This window comes from Etheostoma cragini, chromosome 6 (genome assembly GCF_013103735.1).
Source record: "Etheostoma cragini isolate CJK2018 chromosome 6, CSU_Ecrag_1.0, whole genome shotgun sequence".
NCBI classification, from domain to species: Eukaryota; Metazoa; Chordata; class Actinopteri; order Perciformes; family Percidae; genus Etheostoma; species Etheostoma cragini.
In genome coordinates this window covers 15,453,887-15,472,796 of record NC_048412.1, presented here as the reverse complement: position 1 = coordinate 15,472,796, position 18,910 = coordinate 15,453,887, and the positions used below count along the sequence as shown (strand labels likewise).

Genomic DNA, 18,910 nt, shown 5'->3' with positions numbered 1-18,910 from the left:
GAGGCTGGCCTCATAAGGAGCAAGATTTGAGATCGGCCAATCTGAGCCTTCATTTTCTCAAAGGCAGAGCAGGATACCAAGGACACCTATCGCCAATATTAGCCACTGGCGGAGCATAGGCAAGCTGGGGGAATGCATATTAATGTTAAAAAAACTCACAAAGGGAAATTTCCATGCTATGGGACCTTTAAACTAACCTTGTATGTTTGTCTTCAACCGTGCTTGAAGTGAAATGCAAGAGGTGCGGCTACAAATCAGTCCATGCCAGGGATGCTGTGGTTGGGAAGTAGAGGTATTTAGCTAGAAGCAAAAGGGTTCAGTTAACAGCAGGATTAGAGTGTAATAATAGTAATATAATAGTGTGTGGAAATGAGAGAACATGGGTCAAGAGACTACAAACGTATCACAAGAAGTGGCGGTGCACTAAAAAGTACTCTTACTCACTCTTAGGACACTTCAAGCACTGTTTATTATGTGAAATATCAAACTGCATGGCGCTAACTGTGTAACTGGCCTGCCCAGCTCCATGCATGCTGTGTGCATGTGTGTGTGTGTGTGAAGTGTTGTTCTGACCCATCCGCAGAGCATGCGCTCATGTGTGGACAGCCCTGCACTGCTCCCCCCTCCCTGTCCCTGGCGCCGGCCCAGGGCAGGCAGCGAGGGCCACTGCAAGCCTTCCACCTCCACCCCCACCTTCACTCCCACCAGCAGGCAGCTCAGCCATACACTGCCACACACTGCTGTAAGTGCTACACACACCAGGACACACCGCTCTGTGGGTTACTGTAAGAATTTTCAACACACACACACACACACACACACACACGTACACATACACTAATGTGACACACTCACATTGCTGTAAGTGTATCTCCACATAATAATTTTAGCATTTTTGATATGATGTAATTATAGCCCAAATTATTTTTTTTCTTGATAGGGCTAATTAGGGCCCGAGCGCCGACAGCGGCGAAGGCCCGATTGAAACTGAAGAAATTATTATTCCCTCTTTCTTTCTTTCTTCCGGTAAATTAATCGCCTTTTTTTGAGGAGAGTAACTTCCTCAAAAACTCACAAAAATTGGCGGTTGCATCAAGTTTGGTGAAAATGTACGTATTTTAAGGGTTTTGGGAATGTATTCTAATGTAAAACGTGGTACACATATGTAGCATGTCAAGATGTACAAAAAAGCTCATTGGCGCCATACCCTGTTCCAACAGGAAGTTTGCCAATTTTAATTGAAAGTTCGAAATTAGTGCGATATTTGCCAGTTCCACATCGTACTTTAACAAACTCTTTCTAGAGATTTAATCACGCCCCCTTTTGCAGCTAGTGAAATGTATGATGTAGAGTCTTGTGTGAGGTATCATGGATCTCAGCATGGAGTTCCCTTTTCATTGGTGATGACGCGCAAGGAGCGCCATCCGTCATCAACCCAGATGCGCACAGATGCGCGAGGGGCTGTCAAACGCTGCTTGCAGCTTTCATTTATTTTGGAGCACCCATATTTTGCACTTTCTTCTTCTCTCCCAACTCTCCTAAACACCAGTTCCTACAGTGTCGGTTCTGAAAAGCTCAAAATACCTGTAGAATTTGTGACAGTAGCTCATTGTCATGTTACAGTAACAGTTGCTCAACAATCATGTGTAAACCCACAAATGGGTACAATAGTACAGCAGCAAACCCCTACAGCAAGGTTAAAAAAAGAAGAATGTGCCATATTAATCATACAAGTTCCATTACCACATTCCATCACACCATTTTTTGTTGTCTTCATTCACTTAAAAATAGTGTTTATATAGGCTAATGTTCAGGCTACAGGCTACAGCTGACATCATGTCTGGTGGGGTGTTTCTTTTGTCCTGCTGCTCTTGTTTTGGTCAGCAGGACTCTGAGGATGAGGAGACAGGTGTGGACATGACTCTGAATCTCAATCGGGCCCCTCAGGACCACAACTGCTTGCAGCCTTACATCCCAGAGGACTTTGCCAACTTTGAGATCTACAACGCCAATCTTGAGAACCAGGAGGGGTTTCTATCATCCCAGTCTGACTTGAAGGGAAACCAGTGTGGAGGTGGGAGTGGAGAGAAAGAGGCGCCCCGAAGCCCCACGGCCAGCAGTTGCACTAGTGGCTACTTTTCACACAGTGCCTCCAACGCTACGCTGTCTGACATGCCTTTCAGTGCCAGTGAGAGCTCTGACCAGCTCAGCTGCCCTTCCAGAGACCCGCATGACTCTCTCGGCTGTCCTGCTGGACGAGGCTGCACCCAAACCAAAAGTGTCTCTGCAGGAAGTGACACCCAGCAGACTCCTCTGACAGCAGGTGTGGTTCAGGAGCTGTTCATCTACCCTGGCTCTACGCTTGTCAGAGACAAGCAACAAACATTTCCTCTGCCACGCAACTTTGTTCTCAGTGCAAGCCAGGAGTTCACTGACTTTAAAGGGGCAGATGACAGTAGTGGAGACAGTGATTTAGCACATTTTACGGAGGGATGGGAGAAGGAATGTTTGGAAAAAGTAACAGGTGACACTGGTAATGAACGCTCCTATGATCTCTCTGGTATTATTAACTCATCTGTTCCTGAAGACACTTTAACTACTACATGCAGCTGTCCAAATAACACAGGCTCAGTTAGTGGAGCTGTGTCCTGCCCAAACACAAGTGTAGTTTGCACTTCAGCCACAACCCCAGTATCTGTGCTTGACAAAGTTCCAGCTCCATCTTCGGCATCCCCATCCCCAGTCACACCTTTGTCTACAGCCCCGTCCTCGGCCCCGACTCCGCGAGCAGGAGGAGAACCTCCATTCGAGGAGCCGGCCCAGGGAGATCTGCCCCACGGGAGTCCCTGTCCCAGCCCAAACCCCAGCAGCGCAGAGCCCTCGGGAGATTCCAGCGGAGATGAGAGCACCCCTGTAGCCCAGCTGCCTGACTGGATGGCACCAGGAGAGCAGGTGTGGGTGGGGAAGAGGAGAGGAACAGTACACTATGTCGGAGGAGTGGAGTTTGCTAAAGGGATCTGGATCGGTGTCAAGCTTGACATGGCGGTTGGTAAGTCCTTTTAAAAAATAAAAAAAACTAGTATACAGTGTGTGTGTGTGTGTGTGTGTGTGTGTGTGTGTGTGTGTGTGTGTGTGTGTGTGTGTGTGTGTGTGTGTGTGTGTGTGTGTGTGTGTGTGTGTGTGTGTGTGTGTGTAAATATATATATATATATTTTTTAGGGATCCTCATGAAAAAAAAAAATTCTTTCTATGTTATGTGTCAATGTAAAAAACAAATATCAACCATTATTACTTTTTTTCATGGGTATCTGCCTCAAAAGTTTGAAATGTTCAGAATTACAAATGATCCACAATTATTCTACATTTCTGTTATGATTGATCTTCCTATAGGTAAGCACAACGGGACTGTCCAAGGCAGGGTGTACTTCCGCTGCCCCCCATGTCACGGTGTGTTTGTGAAGCCATCTCGTCTCACCAGAGGACCGCCCTCCATGGACACAGAACCACAGACTCTCATCAGATAGGACCCAAAGAAGGGCCACCTTTCTGAGGAATGACAGGGACCCGAGGGTGGTCCTCAGATCTAGTGCCTAATGGGTGAACCGCAGGCTGACTTCAGCATGCCCCCCTCTCTTTGTGAGAGAGAGGCTGATGTATTCTTTGGGTGTGTCTACTTTCCTAAAACATATCTGACTTGTGCATTTAATGAAGATTTATCCTAATTACTGTTCACTGAAAATTCACTATGCACATATCTGTTTCCTATACAGTGATATTTTTGATAGAGAACTTCACTTTTAACTGGGAGTCTATATGGAAATATTACCCACATACATTTTCTTGCATTGGTTTCTGAACATTATATATCATATTTTTATAAGACAATGCATCCTCCCTGAGGCTCATAGCGGAGTAATTTGGGATACGAAGATTAAGAATGTACTACTGTTAAAAAAATTGATATTTACATCAATATGATCTGTCAGGGGTAATCAAAGAACTACGGTTCCATATCTGCTGTTACAAGTATTGTGTTATTTTTCTAATATGCGTATGTGAAGGTAAACACTATATATCTATGTGTCCAAGTAAAGCTTAGTGCCATGTCTCTAGGAGTAACGCCACATACCCAGAATAATGGACACATCTGCTAAACCTGAGTTGCTTTCAGTGTTTGACTGCAGTTATCCTGTTAAATTATCCTGTTGAAGTACTGTAACACTGTGGAGGAAATAATCCCCGTTCAGTATAAGACTGTTGCTGTTTGAATGCTTGCACTGGAAAGGATTCTTGGAGAGTTCGCCGACTGTCTTCCATATTGGACTGATGAGATATTGTCTAACTGAAGTGACTGAGAAACCATATGTCATCACTTTAATCTGCGGAACGAAGCAGCTAGGCTTTAATTAAGACCTGGATGTACGGATGCCTTAATGCCTTGTTTTAATGAAGGCAGGCAAATAAACCCCAGAGCTGACCCCAAGCTACTCAATGAGCTCCATAAGTTCACTGAGTTTTAAACTAACTGTATGGACCTGAAACCTGTGTATGTATGTCATGATGCCCAGAGGCATTCAAAATGCTACCCAGCCTTGCTGACTGACTAAATACCTTTTTAACTGATTGTCCATCTGCATTTTATATGGAACTGCCTGATATATAACACTACATGTTAAAAGGTACTCAATAATGCATTTTCTTTCTCATGGAGGGTTGGATGAATGGGTGGTGGAAGTTATCAGGTTACAGAAACCCAGCGCAAAAGTAGTTTAGTTATGGGGAAGAGCTGTCCTATGAACTTATATTTTTATGGAAGTGGTGAACTGTGGAACTGACTAGAAATAGTTGTACATCCAATAGTTGTATATCCAAGCTGTTATCAAGTAAATGAAACCCAAGACCTTACTTAAAAAGAAGAGAACAAAGCTGCTCTCCCTTATAAGGAGTTGTAAATAGAAATGTATTTGAACATAGTATTTACACTATTATAATGTACAGAATTGTATTTATAATGTATTGCAAAGTGTTTTAATTGGTACAAAGTGTTCTAGAATAGAACATTTACAATCAGCATATTGTGTTGACTCTTCCTTCGGTTCATTCAAGCGCACCGCGTTTGTATAATTTACGTTTTTAGTAGTGTGCTTACCTCACTGATAAACATGTTTCTGTTACATGTCTGATTACTCATTCTAAACTCAATTGTATTTTCAAATGTCTAATCTTCCTTTTTTTGCTGAGAGGTTGTGTTATCAGGTCCTTTTTAAAGTTTGGTGTGATAGTGCAGGAGCACAGCATGACTATCAGTTCTATGTATTTAGTTCCCATCCTTTCTAGTGTTGCAGTGTATCCAAGAAAAATCCAGAAAATATCCCAATGCCCTAATGGGACCTTTTAATTATGAGTCCATATCTAAAGCACGTAGAAAGAGGGAATAGTTGTGCAGTGGATTTCGCACCTACTGAAACTTGCTCATACATTCTCGAAAAACAACTATTTTGTATATTTAGCCAAAAATATTCTACCTTAATTTATTTATGTGACAGATGGTGTTTTACAAGAAAATGTGCAGAAGTCCCCATTGTGTGTGTTGCTTTAATCAAGCACTATACACAACATTACTGTCACAGTGGGGTGTGATTCTTTACTACATCCCTCAGATGAGATGTCAACAGTGATGTGGGCTCCACCTTCTGGCTTCTCATGGCTCCTTTCACAGAAATGGTAAACAACACAAACATGAGATGTGCCCATTGATGTATAATAAGAACGTGTGCCACTAAATTGAAAGCCTGTTATTGTTTAAATTCTTGACCCACTATTAGTACCACCATTCAATTTCCAAATTGAATGGTGCTTCTAAGTTGTGTCATAATTAGGCCAGTGTTGCCTAAGATGTCACATTTGACTTAACTTAAGTAAAGCGCCCCCATGGGCTCAACTGGTGCATTTTTTCTAAACTTATTAAACTATATTACAAAAATGAAAATGCATGTGTCAGCAATGGATGGCTCCATATCAATATCCAGGTCACAGATACTGCTTAAGCATGTAAATGGGGATTTGTTAAGAAAGTTAAAGTTTTTTTTCTCTCTAAGGTTTGTAAATCATCCCTGAATTCACAACAGTTTTTGTCAGAAAAGAAAATAGATTATAAAGCAGCATTATACATCAGGCTATTAAACTAATAAGAGACTTGCTGTACTTGCTACCACTGAGGACACTGAGGTTCTGTCCTTAAAATGTATTCTGGGCATTTGTGGGTTTTAGAAACTTCGAAGAGTTACATTGTAGAGTTCAAGTCTAACAAATGATAATGAGGTGTTGTTGTTTTTTATAAAAGGCTGCTTTTTAGTATGTTTAGACTCTGTTAATTTTATATTTGACCACTTTTAGCCCAAAAATATATAAAGATTTAGTATGTCCCACCAGAATCTTATTCTTGGTAGTGTGGGGGCTTAGAAACAGTATTTAGACATTTGTGTAGGGGACCAAAATGTAAATAATCATATGAAATTTAAAGGTTAAATACTAATATGGCACCTGGTCCAAAATGTCAAGGGGGTCAGGGGAGTACAACTGACCAAATAACTTTTCAATCTATCTAGTTTTAAAGCTCGGGTCTCCTCATACTTGCCTTGTCCAATATCTCTTTCTCAACTCTTTCTCTGTGATGACAACGTTATGAGGCAAATTAGGAAGTTTTTTTTTCCATAGGCTACTTATTGTGTGTCCTTGGTCCTGTTTTAGCAGCTGTGCGCCAGTAGGCAGACTGATCACCGGGTGGTGGTGGTGGTGGTGGCCTGGATCTGGGTGGAGTTAAGTTTCTGTGTCACACATTGACAACTGGGAAACCTCCCGCACCAAACTAACAGGTGTCCTCCTTCTCCTTCAGAACCACAGTCACATCACCGGGGGGTTGCCTCACCGCGCCGCACACTCTCTCCTTCAACTCATCTCAACTCTACTTTATCTGAACTTATTACTTTCAGGAAATCGCTTGAACACATATCTCCAAATGATGCACTCGGCACAGAAAGACACCACGTTCACCAAGATCTTTGTGGGAGGTCTCCCTTATCACACAACGGACTCAAGTCTCAGGAAATATTTCGAGGTGTTTGGAGACATCGAGGAGGCTGTTGTCATTACCGATCGGCAGACGGGGAAATCAAGAGGTTATGGATTTGTAAGTAACAACTTGTTGGCTACTAGTTCTGAGCTGCGTGTGCACGTGCAGAGTCGGCGGTCACTTGATCAGTCAGTATCGGCACCTGCACCGTAGCCTACATGTTTCCTGTTCGGTCCGACAGTCAGCAGCTTAGAAATAGCTCATATGTAGCAGAACCGTTAGTCACCCTTAGTCAAATATAACCTGACAACACCAAAAATAAACTACCCGTAATTTGTGGGTGCCACTAAATCAATGTGACCAAACTGTACAGGAAGAAATTTGAATGAGGTCAATGGAAAATGTGCTGTTTCCTTCAGGTGACCATGGCAGACCGGGCCTCTGCTGACCGAGCCTGCAAGGACCCCAACCCCATAATAGACGGCAGGAAAGCCAATGTGAACCTGGCGTACCTGGGGGCCAAACCCAGGGTCATACAGCCAGGTGAGGGACTGGACTACAGCTTTATTTCCCAACTTCAAGATAATCAAGGTGGCAAACAAGGGCGGCAGCCCCAGTATCTTTACACACTCACATACAGGAACTGTGAAGTAGTCTTGATGTTTGGATAATCAAAGTTTACACTTTCTTCAAAATCATTTCAATTGAATTTAAAACAAGGGTCAGTACTTCAAACTAAATGTGTGTGTGTGTGTGTGTGTGTGCGCGTGTGCGTGTGTTTTCATTCTAGGATTTGCTTTTGGTATGCATCAGATCCATCCAGCATTCATCCAAAGGCCTTATGGGTATGTTAAGCTGCAGAAATGACATTTCTTTCACAAAATCTGTTTAAAATGACATTTCTGTCTTTAATGATCTTATATAATGTGTTTTTATTGTGAAAGTGTCATTTATCATTGCCTCCATTTATTAAATCCTGAATGGGGACATGTGAGTGTGGATGTGTGCTCTTCTGCCTGGTGTTGACTGTGAAGGAAGTGATCATTTGTCCCCAGCCACTGCAGGACTTGACTTCATGTTGTCTCTCTCTGATCTGACAGGGTCGGTTACGGTTAAAATAGCTGATGAAGGGACATGATGATTTGAGGAATAGCTGAGTCTGCATTGGGCAGATCGCTAAAGTGTTACCTCTATACTCTGACATACACAAACGAACTGAAATGGTGACTAGATGCATGGAAGTCTTTTTTTCCCAGTTTTCCATAGTACATAGATTGGTGTGTGCCTTGTTTTCAGTATGATGTGGTGTACAGCTTAACTGTGTGCTTATTTCTACTTGCAGTGGGGGAGGTGGGGGGTGCAGGAGGTTTTTGTGCAGACTTTGTGAGTTTTGATAGGGAGTTGTAACTCTGCAACGGGGTGTTGATTCTTTTCCCTTTTTAATAATTGATTTGTGCTTTAGCCTGTGGTTTCTTTCTTTCCCCCCAGTTTCTTGTTAACATTAAGTTGATGGTGTTTTGTTGTCAAAAGGGGGCTGATGATCACTCACACAGTGTGTTCATTTGAAAATCGATCCCCCACAACAAAACAAATACTGGCTTGCATGTGGGAGTTCTGTTTCCTTACCCATGATGCTGTGTTTTTTTTATTAACCCATTGCTCTCACTTGTAGCTTATATCTACAGGTACACGATGCTGAGCATTTTAACTATTTTGTAATTTTCCTCTAGTGACTATCATTTAACAATTAAATTGAAATGTGCAAGGGAATGAAAACAAACCCAAAGTGTTATCACCACAAGATAGCACAGAAAAATACATCAATTGACCCCATTTTGGTACTTTATCAGAAAAGCTAATGTTTAAAAACATTTTTTAGATGTTAACTAACTATAGATGTGATTATGGATTCATTATTTAGCTTTGCAATAAACCACAAAATCCAGACGTGTGTAGGTAGATGTTAGTTGGTCTCTTACGCAGCAGCTGTTGGCTACAGTGATCTCCACGGCCTCTCAAATTCAGATGGAAAATGGGAGTCACTGAGCAGCGCTGTTAATAATGTATGGCACAGACAGGGCCACTCCGCTGTGGACAACAGGTGGGCTGAGCCATGTGCCCATGAAGTCTTTTGGTTATGTGCTGGGGATTACCCATGTGTCCTGGTTATTTACAAAGCACCTTTATTTAGTTCTTGACATGCAGGACCACAAAATGTTCCTCCCATCTCTTTCAGCTGAGATGGTTTAAGTTAGCTGTGCCGTTTTAGCGTGTGAAATGTTGATTTTAAAACAAGGTCATATCACAAAAAAAGGGTACGTTGGTTCCTATCTTGGTAAGTTGGAAATTATACACGTAGTCTGTTTTACACAACTATTTTGACATATTCTAGACCAAAACAGTTTACAGCTGTGGATCTAGCAGTCCACTTTGTAACTTTGACCAGCCAGGACACTTCTAGTCTGACAACAAAGAAGTAAATTATGGAAAGTCACTGAGACTGTCGAGTTGCGTTTAAGACCATTACAGTTGACGAGTGCCCTGCCATGTGTTACTGAAGGAGAAGATCAGCTTGTCCTTTGGAGATGACAAGAGGAGCAAAAATAGCATGCGTCCAGCCTCCCTTGTCAATCAAGCTGGTGTGTGTATGTTTGTGTGGGGTGTACGTCTGTAAGGGGGGAGGGGACACTTTTCTATGGCCAGATATAACGGTTTCACACCTGCTCTGCAATATATTTACTGAGGGTGACTTTAACACAAGTTTAAAGTGGGGCCAAATTTACCCAGACACCCAGGCTTGTATTTATCCATTTATACCCTGGTCTATGTTGTTCTTCCAATGGAGAACTCTTACACAATTTCCCCCTTTTTAGAATAGTAACACACATTTATTTTTTCGAGCAAATAAACACAACAGGGCCTCTGCAGAACCTAACACAAGTAAGCACCCACATGATGATGGTTGATTTGGCAGCTTAATTGCAATTTATTGCATTTTAAAGAAACCAAAAGACTCTTTTTTTTTTTAATGCCCTACTTGTTTGTGTTTAAGAACCTATTAACATGTGTGGGCATGCCTGTATGTGTGGTGTTTGTGTGACAGTATGTGGACAGAATAATGTCCACTTCTCTTCCTGATATGTTGTGGTGTTGTGCGACAAGCTCGCATTTTGTTAAATACTGTTTTCAATGAGACATTGGGTGCAGAGCTGGGCTGTGTCTTCTTTTAATGCCTTACTGTGTTTCAGATCAGATGCTTTTTGAAATTAAAAGCTGCGCTTGTGTTCCTTTTGTGGTTTTCTGCTTCCTTAACTTTTCATTTCTAGGTATTGTTTTTCAGTTGTTAATGAATGGATTTGGATTTGCAGTGTTCTGAGAACTGGATTGACAGTTTTTGAAGGGCCTGCTTTTCAGTTTTCCAGAATCTTGTTTCTGCGTTGAAAAGATAAATGCCTGGGGCTCTGTTCTGACCTTGTGTGTCTTTGTGTCCTACAGAGTTCCTGCCCACTATGTCTACCCTCAGGCCTTTGTCCAACCCAGCATGATGATCCCTCATGTACAGCCTTCTGCTGCTACAGCAACAGCTGCTGCTGCCACATCTCCATACCTTGACTATACTGGAGCGGCGTATGCACAGTACTCTGCGGCTGCTGCCACTGCTGCTGCCGCTGCTGCTGCATACGAGCAGTATCCGTACGCAGCCTCCCCGGCACCAACAAGCTACATGACTACAGCAGGGTATGGATACGCTGTCCAGCAGCCACTCGCCACTGCTGCCACCCCAGGAGCTGCGGCGGCTGCTGCCGCCTTCAGCCAGTACCAACCTCAGCAGCTCCAGACAGATCGCATGCAGTAAAACCTTGAAAACTACCTTAAAGGAGGAAAGCAGAGGAGATCACCTCCTCCCATGAAGAGGACGTAGCTATAACACGGAAGCCTGTAGGGGCTGATGATGGTTGTCACTCCGAGGTTTTAAGTTAGCAGTCCTTCCACCAAAGAGCCTGAAGAAAATTACCATAACATGTGGAGAGAAATTTAATAATTACTGTATATTTTATTCAAGTGAGAGCAGTATTTTGTCACTATTGAATATTTAATATTTATTCAACAGTAAAATATTTCATGTTAATTTAAGTAGACTCACTGGACCTAATGTCAACCATTGCTGAATTTGGTATATAAATATTGCACTGGAATTTGTATAAAATTTCCGCTTGCATTCATGTCTTTTGATCAGATTTCTTCCCCACTTCTTTGAAAACAAACCCAAACACATAAGAAAATGGTATTTCATGTCATCATGGAGTTTTTATTATTTCATAGTTTTTGACCAGTATTTAGTTTGGTAAAGCTATGCGGACATTGATATAGAAATTAGTGTTTTGTTAAGATTGTTCTCTTTTTATAACTGTTTGGTGTGAGATAGATTAGACACTGTCAACTAGTTCCCTTTAAAATGCATTTTCTTGATAGCTGGTAAGACAAAATGCTGAAGTTACGGCTGAAGCTGGTAAAAGCACTCTCCTTTCTTCCATTTTAAATTGCACCTCAAGTAAACTCAGCATAAGGGAAGAAACATTGATGAATGTGAATCTTTCATTTGGACATTTTTCATAATGTGCCTTTTAAATTATGCTATTTATGTATTTATTATGGAGCCTTACAAAAAGAAACCATTTATTTTGTGTCCATATATTGTTATGAAGCCTATTATAGAACTTGTCCACATGTGCTGCTGCATAATGATCAAAAGCATGTGTTGGATGTTAAAACTTGGCTTAACAAAAGGCTAAACTGTGTATAAAGAACAAAAGATGAGTGTAAAGGTAGCAATAAGTCCAAAGCATTTTCTGTTTTCTGTAGATTTAATGTCTCAAATCCGTCGCTTTTTATACTTGACCAGTTTGATAAAGGACAGTGTGAGAACTATTTAAAATTTTTACATTTGATGTCATTAAACATAAAATGTTTTCCAATGCAAGGGCGTCATTGGTTTCACCTTGCATTTTGTAATGCATGACTAAATAATGCAAACATTTAATATGTGAAATAAAAGAAAATTTACCTTCAACTTTTTATTCTTTTGTATTGATGTTGGTTTTGCTCACAGCTTTTAATTCGTTTGATGAAATCATGTCACGTGATGGTTTCAGTTGTGGATAAAAACTAACCAATTGCAAAACAATGCATGTGTACATTTTTACTTTTGTTAACGTCTCTCAGCGAGAAATAGTTTAATTGCGTAACTAATTTCCAGATAGAAACTTAAGTGGCAAGATGCATCTCTGAGAACCTATGTCACTAACTACTATTGGATTACACATTTCTGGAAATAGATCTTCACTTGAAACACTGCTGAATAATTTGATGCTTGCCTCTGTTTACATGTTAAATTAACCTTAGATGTTTGCGTAACATGAATCCAGCCTGCAACGACTCCAAAATAGTAAGTAGGTGAAGTCCCTTTTCCCACATTAGACAACCATTAGTTGAAAATAGCTGTTTGTCAGATTCCCTCAGGCTGACCAAATGAAATGAATAAAAAAACTCAAAATACTCAAACCTTTTGCAATAGGTTTATATAAACTATGATAAATTATTAAAAAATGTAATTTGATACTGCAATATCTATGCTCTCCTGTGGTTGAGCAGACAAAACCAGCTGAAATGTACACTCCTCTCTGGGGCCTATGGTTGTTTGAGATTACACAGTCCATTCACTGTTTAGTTCACCTGTTTCCAATCCTTCCCTACAGTCCCAACCACTTATGTTTCTGTACAGCTGTGAAGGAACGTGTGATGTGACAGGGGTATGACAGAGGAGCAAGCAGGCAGCTGCAGAGTCTGGAACATCCAGTATGTTAGCTCTGTTTTTTGAGCCTCTGTAGTTGCCCTCTTAGGTTCACAAAAGCTGTGATGTCCTGACACCTGCTGGTTCTTTTTCGCTAAGCATTAAGCATATAAGCAGTGGGGGTTACTGCAGAGGGCCCTCCAAATGATTGATAATCTTTGAAAGATCAACTTTTTTTTTATGTCTTAACATGAATCGACCATATTATTAGAAAATATTAATCCCCACTGATGTTAGGCTTACTGGCCTATAGGTAGTCACTATACGGTATCATCTAGATATACAGTTACTCCTAAGGATTTACTGTACCACATGTATGTGTAACTTTTAAAGTCAAATTAGTTTTTTTTAATTGCTCATATACACATAAGGAATTAAAATATTAATTGCAGGGGCTAGTAGCGGCTCTCTGCTCTTTCAGTTACAAAACGTTAAAGACCCCTGGCTTCAGTGACTATATTTACAGGTCGTGGCAATTTTACACATGAAGTTATGCGCACTTTACTTTCGATTTGCAATTTTACTGACGCATTCCAGCAGACTCATGTGAAGTGTTTCCTGTTGCGTTCAAGTCATTTCGGAGTTTTCTGAATCTGACTCCCCGGCTTGTAAAAAGCTTTCACGTCAACATACCAGTCGCAGCTATATAACTTTTCTAAAAGCTCCAATGTTATTGCCGAGAAAATATGGAAGTGTCTACAAAAAACAACCAAACATGGTTGTCTTATCTCAGCCAATTGTTTCGCTCAATGTAGCCTACTTAAACCCACATTTAGTGGATATAATACTATATTGTTAATGAACACTATTTTCCATACGTCCAACTCTGTCTCATACCACCGTGATTGTCCGAAGAAAGTCAACCCTCCCATTGCGGTTGGCATTGTTAACTTTCCCATCCCTACCAACCGTCTAATGTGTCCTGAACGCAACAGTCCGCATCCTGGGGGCGGAGAGATAAAACACAGTTTACGGGCAGCAACATAAAACATCCAAGTGGGACAAAACCTGCGAAATACTACCAGAAATAATTTTGGAGGGGCCTAGCTGGGATTAAATATTTGATTGGAGGCATTGTAAGTTGCTTTGAAAGACTTTAATATTCTGACTTTGATGATCTTTGTTGCCTTTCAGTTGTCCAATCGTATTGGCTAACGCCATTGTTTGATAAAAAAAACATGGCCATCTTGTACGATGTAGACCCAAACGTAAATCGTTCTTTATCACATTATTAGTTATTGTTTTTGCATTAACGCTGGTAGCCCGCTGTTATGTGGGCTAAATGGCTATTTCTTTCCGAAAAGGGATTTATGTGGCCTAAATTTAGCAAACCTCGGGAGACTCCATGGAAACTGAAATTGAAATTGAAATGCTGCTTTATTAGCTAAACCCGCAGCTGAAACCTTCGTTTAACCCCCAAAGTAGTGTGACTTTAGTGGTGAAACTACACAGTATGTACAACGCATGTAATATAAATAAAAATAATTATCCTCATTAAGTTGTCGATTGGTTATAACTGTCATAATGTTATGCCGGAAGTGTGGATTGTCATGACGGTAACGTTACAACGTTGCCGCACTGAGGACTCTCAACCGTTATTAAATAATAATAACATTCAGTAGAAATATAAATGTCTGTATTATGAACTGTGGGTTGATCATATTAAAGGTGCCCGGCCACACATTTTTTATTACTGTGTGGTGATGTCTAAAGCTCTACCATGGACTCCATAACATTTCTCGTAAAAACATAAAATTTAAACAAAAATATATAACGAAATATATATTCAGCAAAAAAGACAAAAGAGATTCAAACTTGATTTTGAATATTATTGCACTTTCTGTGAATTAGAAGAAGAAACAAGCAGGTCAGTTGTTTTTGTATGTTTACTAGAATATTCTGGTTGGATGGTCAACATCTTATAAGAAGGAAAACTGGGCAATCAATTCAATTTGAGGATAAAGGCATTATTATTTGATTTGAAGGCAGTGAGATGGATTACGATATTGTCCATTATGTCCAGTTAATCTTGTTATTGGGAAAATTCCACATTCACAGGAAGAAATGGGCGGACTCCAAGCCAAACTTTGAATACTTATCAAGATCTGCACCAATACGGCAACACTAAAAGAGACATTCAGAATAAAAAGGCAATTAAGACTGATTTTGTGTTTGATACATTTCTCATGTACAACTGATAGATTTAATATATTAGATTTTATATTATATCTTCTCTGTATATGCACCCCTGGTATTAACTTTTTGTGTGTGTACATACTGCCGATGTACCTATGTTCTTTAAATAAACATGTCAACACTGATTATCTAAACAGTGCTGTTTATTTGATGACATCTTCATGTGACTTCTCCTTTGTTTTATACTGTTCCATCCATTCTGATAATCAAACACTCCAGCGGGTCTGTGCTCCCGATCCAAGCCAGAGATGACCACCGAGAAGACTGCATATGCTCCCGTGGAGGGGGTACCCTCTCCACCCTCGCTTCCTGGGCAGCCAGTGTTTCCTGTCACATTTGACATGCCAGCCCCAAACATGTTCGGAGCCCCTGCACCTGGTGGTTTCCCTGCTGCTGGTGGTTTTCCTCCTCCAGGTGGTTTTTCTCCTCCAGGTGGTTTTCCTCCTCCTGGTGGCTTCCCTCCTCCTGGTGGTTTACCTTTCCCTCCACCGACTGCTTTTGGATCGGGCGTCCCTGGAGCTTTCGGAATGAACCCTCAAGGCGGTTCAGGATTTGGAGCTAACCCCTCTTCCTCCCCATACTCTCCACCAGGCCAGGGGTTTAATGGCAACTTCAGTGGTTAGTGTTTCTAACATTGTTGCATCTTTTCTAAATACATGGAATTCCATTTGGAGTGTAATGTAACCAATTTGATGTTTTTGGTTGGTGCCACTGCAGATGATGTTTACCATAGTGAAGAAGACCCACCACCCTTTCATGAGAATCAAGATTTTGATTTTGGATTAGACAACAAGACCATAAGAAGAGCCTTCATTCGAAAGGTGGGTGTTCATAGGAAATGGTGCAAACCAATGGCCGGGACATCTTTTTGACATCATTAATTGTGTGTGTATATATTTTTAACTATGAATTATCAATGCAATGAAGTACCTTTTTATGTAGATTTGCTGGATTTGTCAACAGCCATACTGTACCTGTTTTAGAGTAAAATATGTTTGTAAATTTATTTATCTGCATCTACATTAACGTAGATTTAATGCAAAACAATGCATGTAGTGAGGATAAGCATGAGATACATGTATGTCAAGTTAAGCATGATCTTTTAATCTAAAAAAAGAAGAAGAAAAACCTGGGTTTTGCACCAGAACTCGTTATTGCAGTCTCACCAAATTTCATCAAAATTACATTTTTGACGTGTCCTAAAAAAAACCTAAAACCTAAAACATAAGATCTGTTTTTGGAGTTATTCATGTACTTTGATACAACTTGAGATCCATTTAAAAAAAAGCATTCTTTGTTAAAATATCTGTGTCTGCTGCCTAATAATCCATTCTTCTCTCCAGGTTTTCTTGGTGTTGACTGCTCAGCTGATGGTGACATTTGCCTTTGTGGCTGTTTTCACCTTCGTGGATGAAATCAAGATGTTTGTCATGGTGAACACCTGGACGTACCTGGTATCCTATGTCATATTCCTTGTTTCAGTTTGTGTGATCAGCTGCTGTGGAAGCGTTCGCCGAAGACATCCTTGGAACCTAGTTGCATTAGTAAGCCTGTTTCTTTAGTTTTCTTTTCAAAATAGAAGACATAGAGGGAAGAAGGTACAGCTCAGAAAGTACTGTTATCTGATCCGGACGATTGAATCATCATTTTGTAGGCCTTCTGGTTTAAAAATCATACAGCTGCCTTGACATTTTTTTTTCCTATTTTTAATTGAATTGGATAAACAACATGTATTTTGATGTCGTACAGTGACAGATGAGACGGTTTCATTTCTGAAAAGATGACACTTTGTATTTTCTAAAGTTTTGTGCCTACAGTTACGATATAAGACTTCCCTATCCTTCAGATTGAGTCTTACAAATCCCTGTTTTGTGACTACAATATGATAAATGATTTAGCTATTTAATATTTATGCCATAAAACTGCACTTCACTCAAACACACGGAGCATGGCTGATGTATTTGTGTTTCTTGTCTTCAGTCCGTCCTGACTCTCAGTATGTCCTACATGGTGGGAATGATCGCCAGCTTCCATGACACTGACACGGTGGTCATGGCAGTGGGCATCACGGCAGTTGTGTGCTTCACGGTGGTCATCTTCTCTCTCCAGGTTTGTATGCGACAGTGCCTTCCTCTTGTATGGATATTATGTACATTGTTCATACTCTGATGTGCCCTTATTGTTTCTCTTGGCCTCCTCCCACAGACCAAATACGACTTCACTTCCTGTTACGGTGTGCTTTTTGTCTGTTTAATTGTCCTGATCATCTTCGGCTTCCTCTGCATCCTCATCCGTGACAGGATTCTGCACATTGTGTATGCTGGCCTAGGAGCTTTGCTCTTCACTTGTGTGAGTACTTAGACCAACAGTTGTCTTTCACCTTTATTGTATAAGATGATGGTCCTGTAGGAGTAGTGGGAAATATCAGTCAACCCTGTCTGGTTTAACAAAACTGGAGCTATGCATTTTTGCATTATAACACAATAACAATAGTGTTGCTATTGATTAAAGGCAAGGCATCTGATTGGTCATAATCTAGCATTGCCAGACTTTCCGCCACAGCACTCCGGAAGAAGGTCTGGCTAGTCCACACAACATTCTGGCATAGGAGAAAAACGTTCTCTGGTTTATTAGCATTTCTTTAAACCAATCACAAACGTCTGGGGTAGTTTGTGTTTTGGTGTGTTTTGGTGCTCGTTCAAAACTTGTTTAAGTCTCGCAACAGAAATCAGATTGGACGGATAGTCTAGCTAATAGTATGGATGTACCCTGTTACTGGAGTTTAGAACAAACAGAAAGCAGAAGGTTAGGGACATCTGCCTGAAAATGAAGAAAATCCAGCTGATCTTCTTTTCAGTGACTGAAAATGACTAAGAATACTATCTAACCAAAAACACAGAGAAGCCCCTGAGAGTCAAATATAGGTCCAATACCATCAGGCACTACAAAATACTAATCAGTAAGAGAAAAGAGGGCTTTATAGATCTGAAGAACTTAATAAAATAGAATAAGCCATTGACCAAAACCTCTTCTGGAATTTGTAGAATAAATTCAGTCCAAGGAAAAACTAAAGATAAATTAAGAATTCAAAATGGTTTGATCTGGAAAAATCACTTTGAATGTTTGTATAAGAATATTGATTATAGTGCAATCACCCCCCAACAACACTCAGTAGTTGAAAATCTTAACCAGTTAGAAGAAAAGGTGAAACACTACCAAAACCCCCTAGATACAGAAATACCACTAATAGAAACACATAACCAAATGCAGGCTCTGAAGGTTGGAAAGACTTGTGGAGTGGACAGCATCTGCCCTGAGATACTAAATCCCAATACGCCCTACACTGCAGGCAGCCCTCCACAAGCGGTTCAACCTTGTCCTGGATTCTGGTTATATCACTGAGATCTGGAACCATGGACTCATCACCCCTATTTTCAAAAATGGTGACAGATTGGACTCTAACAATTACAGAGGCATTTGTGTGAACAGTTGTGTGGTGAAGGTTTTCTGCAGTATTAGTAATGCCAGAATACTGCCCTTCCTTACCAAGCACAACGTCCTAAGTGAAATCAAATTGGCTTTTTACCGAAATATCGTATGTCAGACCACATATGGACTCTGTACACCCTTATCAAAAACTATACCAAAATTTAAAATGGGGGAAATATTTGTATGTTTTATAGCATTTAACTCAATATGGCATGATGATTTTTTTTTGATATACAGTGGGTACGGAAAGTATTCAGACCCCTTTAAATTTTTCACTCTTTGTTTCATTGCAGCCTTTTTCC

At 40.6% G+C, this 18,910-nt stretch overlaps 3 protein-coding genes across 11 annotated transcripts in view; all 3 read left to right on the top strand.

Annotated features, from left to right (window-relative positions):
* The window catches only part of kif13a (kinesin family member 13A), a 36,451-nt gene extending 31,380 nt beyond the window's left edge, over positions 1–5,071 (top strand). For 3 of the 6 annotated variants that reach the window (XM_034873828.1, XM_034873829.1, XM_034873826.1), the window contains 3 exons: positions 584–742; positions 1,885–3,049; positions 3,391–5,071. In XM_034873828.1, the coding sequence (XP_034729719.1) occupies positions 584–742; positions 1,885–3,049; positions 3,391–3,524 (1,458 nt within the window). In that variant the 3' untranslated portion in view covers positions 3,525–5,071. The remainder of the gene's footprint in view (positions 1–583; positions 743–1,884; positions 3,050–3,390) is intronic. The other 3 variants (XM_034873827.1, XM_034873832.1, XM_034873831.1) reach the window with 3 other exon arrangements.
* A 1,723-nt stretch (positions 5,072–6,794) lies between these two features.
* rbm24b (RNA binding motif protein 24b) lies at positions 6,795–12,150 on the top strand. Of its 2 annotated transcripts, none has more exons than XM_034874834.1 (4): positions 6,795–7,189; positions 7,492–7,663; positions 7,863–7,917; positions 10,568–12,150. In XM_034874834.1, the coding sequence occupies exons 1-4, from the start codon at positions 7,019–7,021 to the stop codon at positions 10,926–10,928; spliced, it is 759 nt and encodes a 252-aa protein (XP_034730725.1). In that variant the 5' UTR covers positions 6,795–7,018; the 3' UTR covers positions 10,929–12,150. The 2 variants fall into 2 exon arrangements, with proteins under 2 accessions (XP_034730725.1, XP_034730726.1); XM_034874835.1 differs by having other exon boundaries at positions 6,797–7,189; positions 7,492–7,615.
* A 1,601-nt stretch (positions 12,151–13,751) lies between these two features.
* Positions 13,752–18,910, top strand: part of grinab (glutamate receptor, ionotropic, N-methyl D-aspartate-associated protein 1b (glutamate binding)) — a 6,307-nt gene continuing 1,148 nt past the window's right edge. The window contains exons 1-7 of one of the 3 annotated variants that reach the window (XM_034874717.1): positions 13,753–13,999; positions 15,339–15,515; positions 15,552–15,737; positions 15,837–15,940; positions 16,463–16,663; positions 17,100–17,228; positions 17,325–17,468. In XM_034874717.1, coding sequence (XP_034730608.1) covers positions 15,368–15,515; positions 15,552–15,737; positions 15,837–15,940; positions 16,463–16,663; positions 17,100–17,228; positions 17,325–17,468 — 912 coding nt within the window. In that variant the 5' untranslated portion in view covers positions 13,753–13,999; positions 15,339–15,367. Of the gene's footprint in view, positions 14,000–15,338; positions 15,738–15,836; positions 15,941–16,462; positions 16,664–17,099; positions 17,229–17,324; positions 17,469–18,910 lie in introns of all 3 variants that reach the window. The other 2 variants (XM_034874718.1, XM_034874716.1) reach the window with 2 other exon arrangements.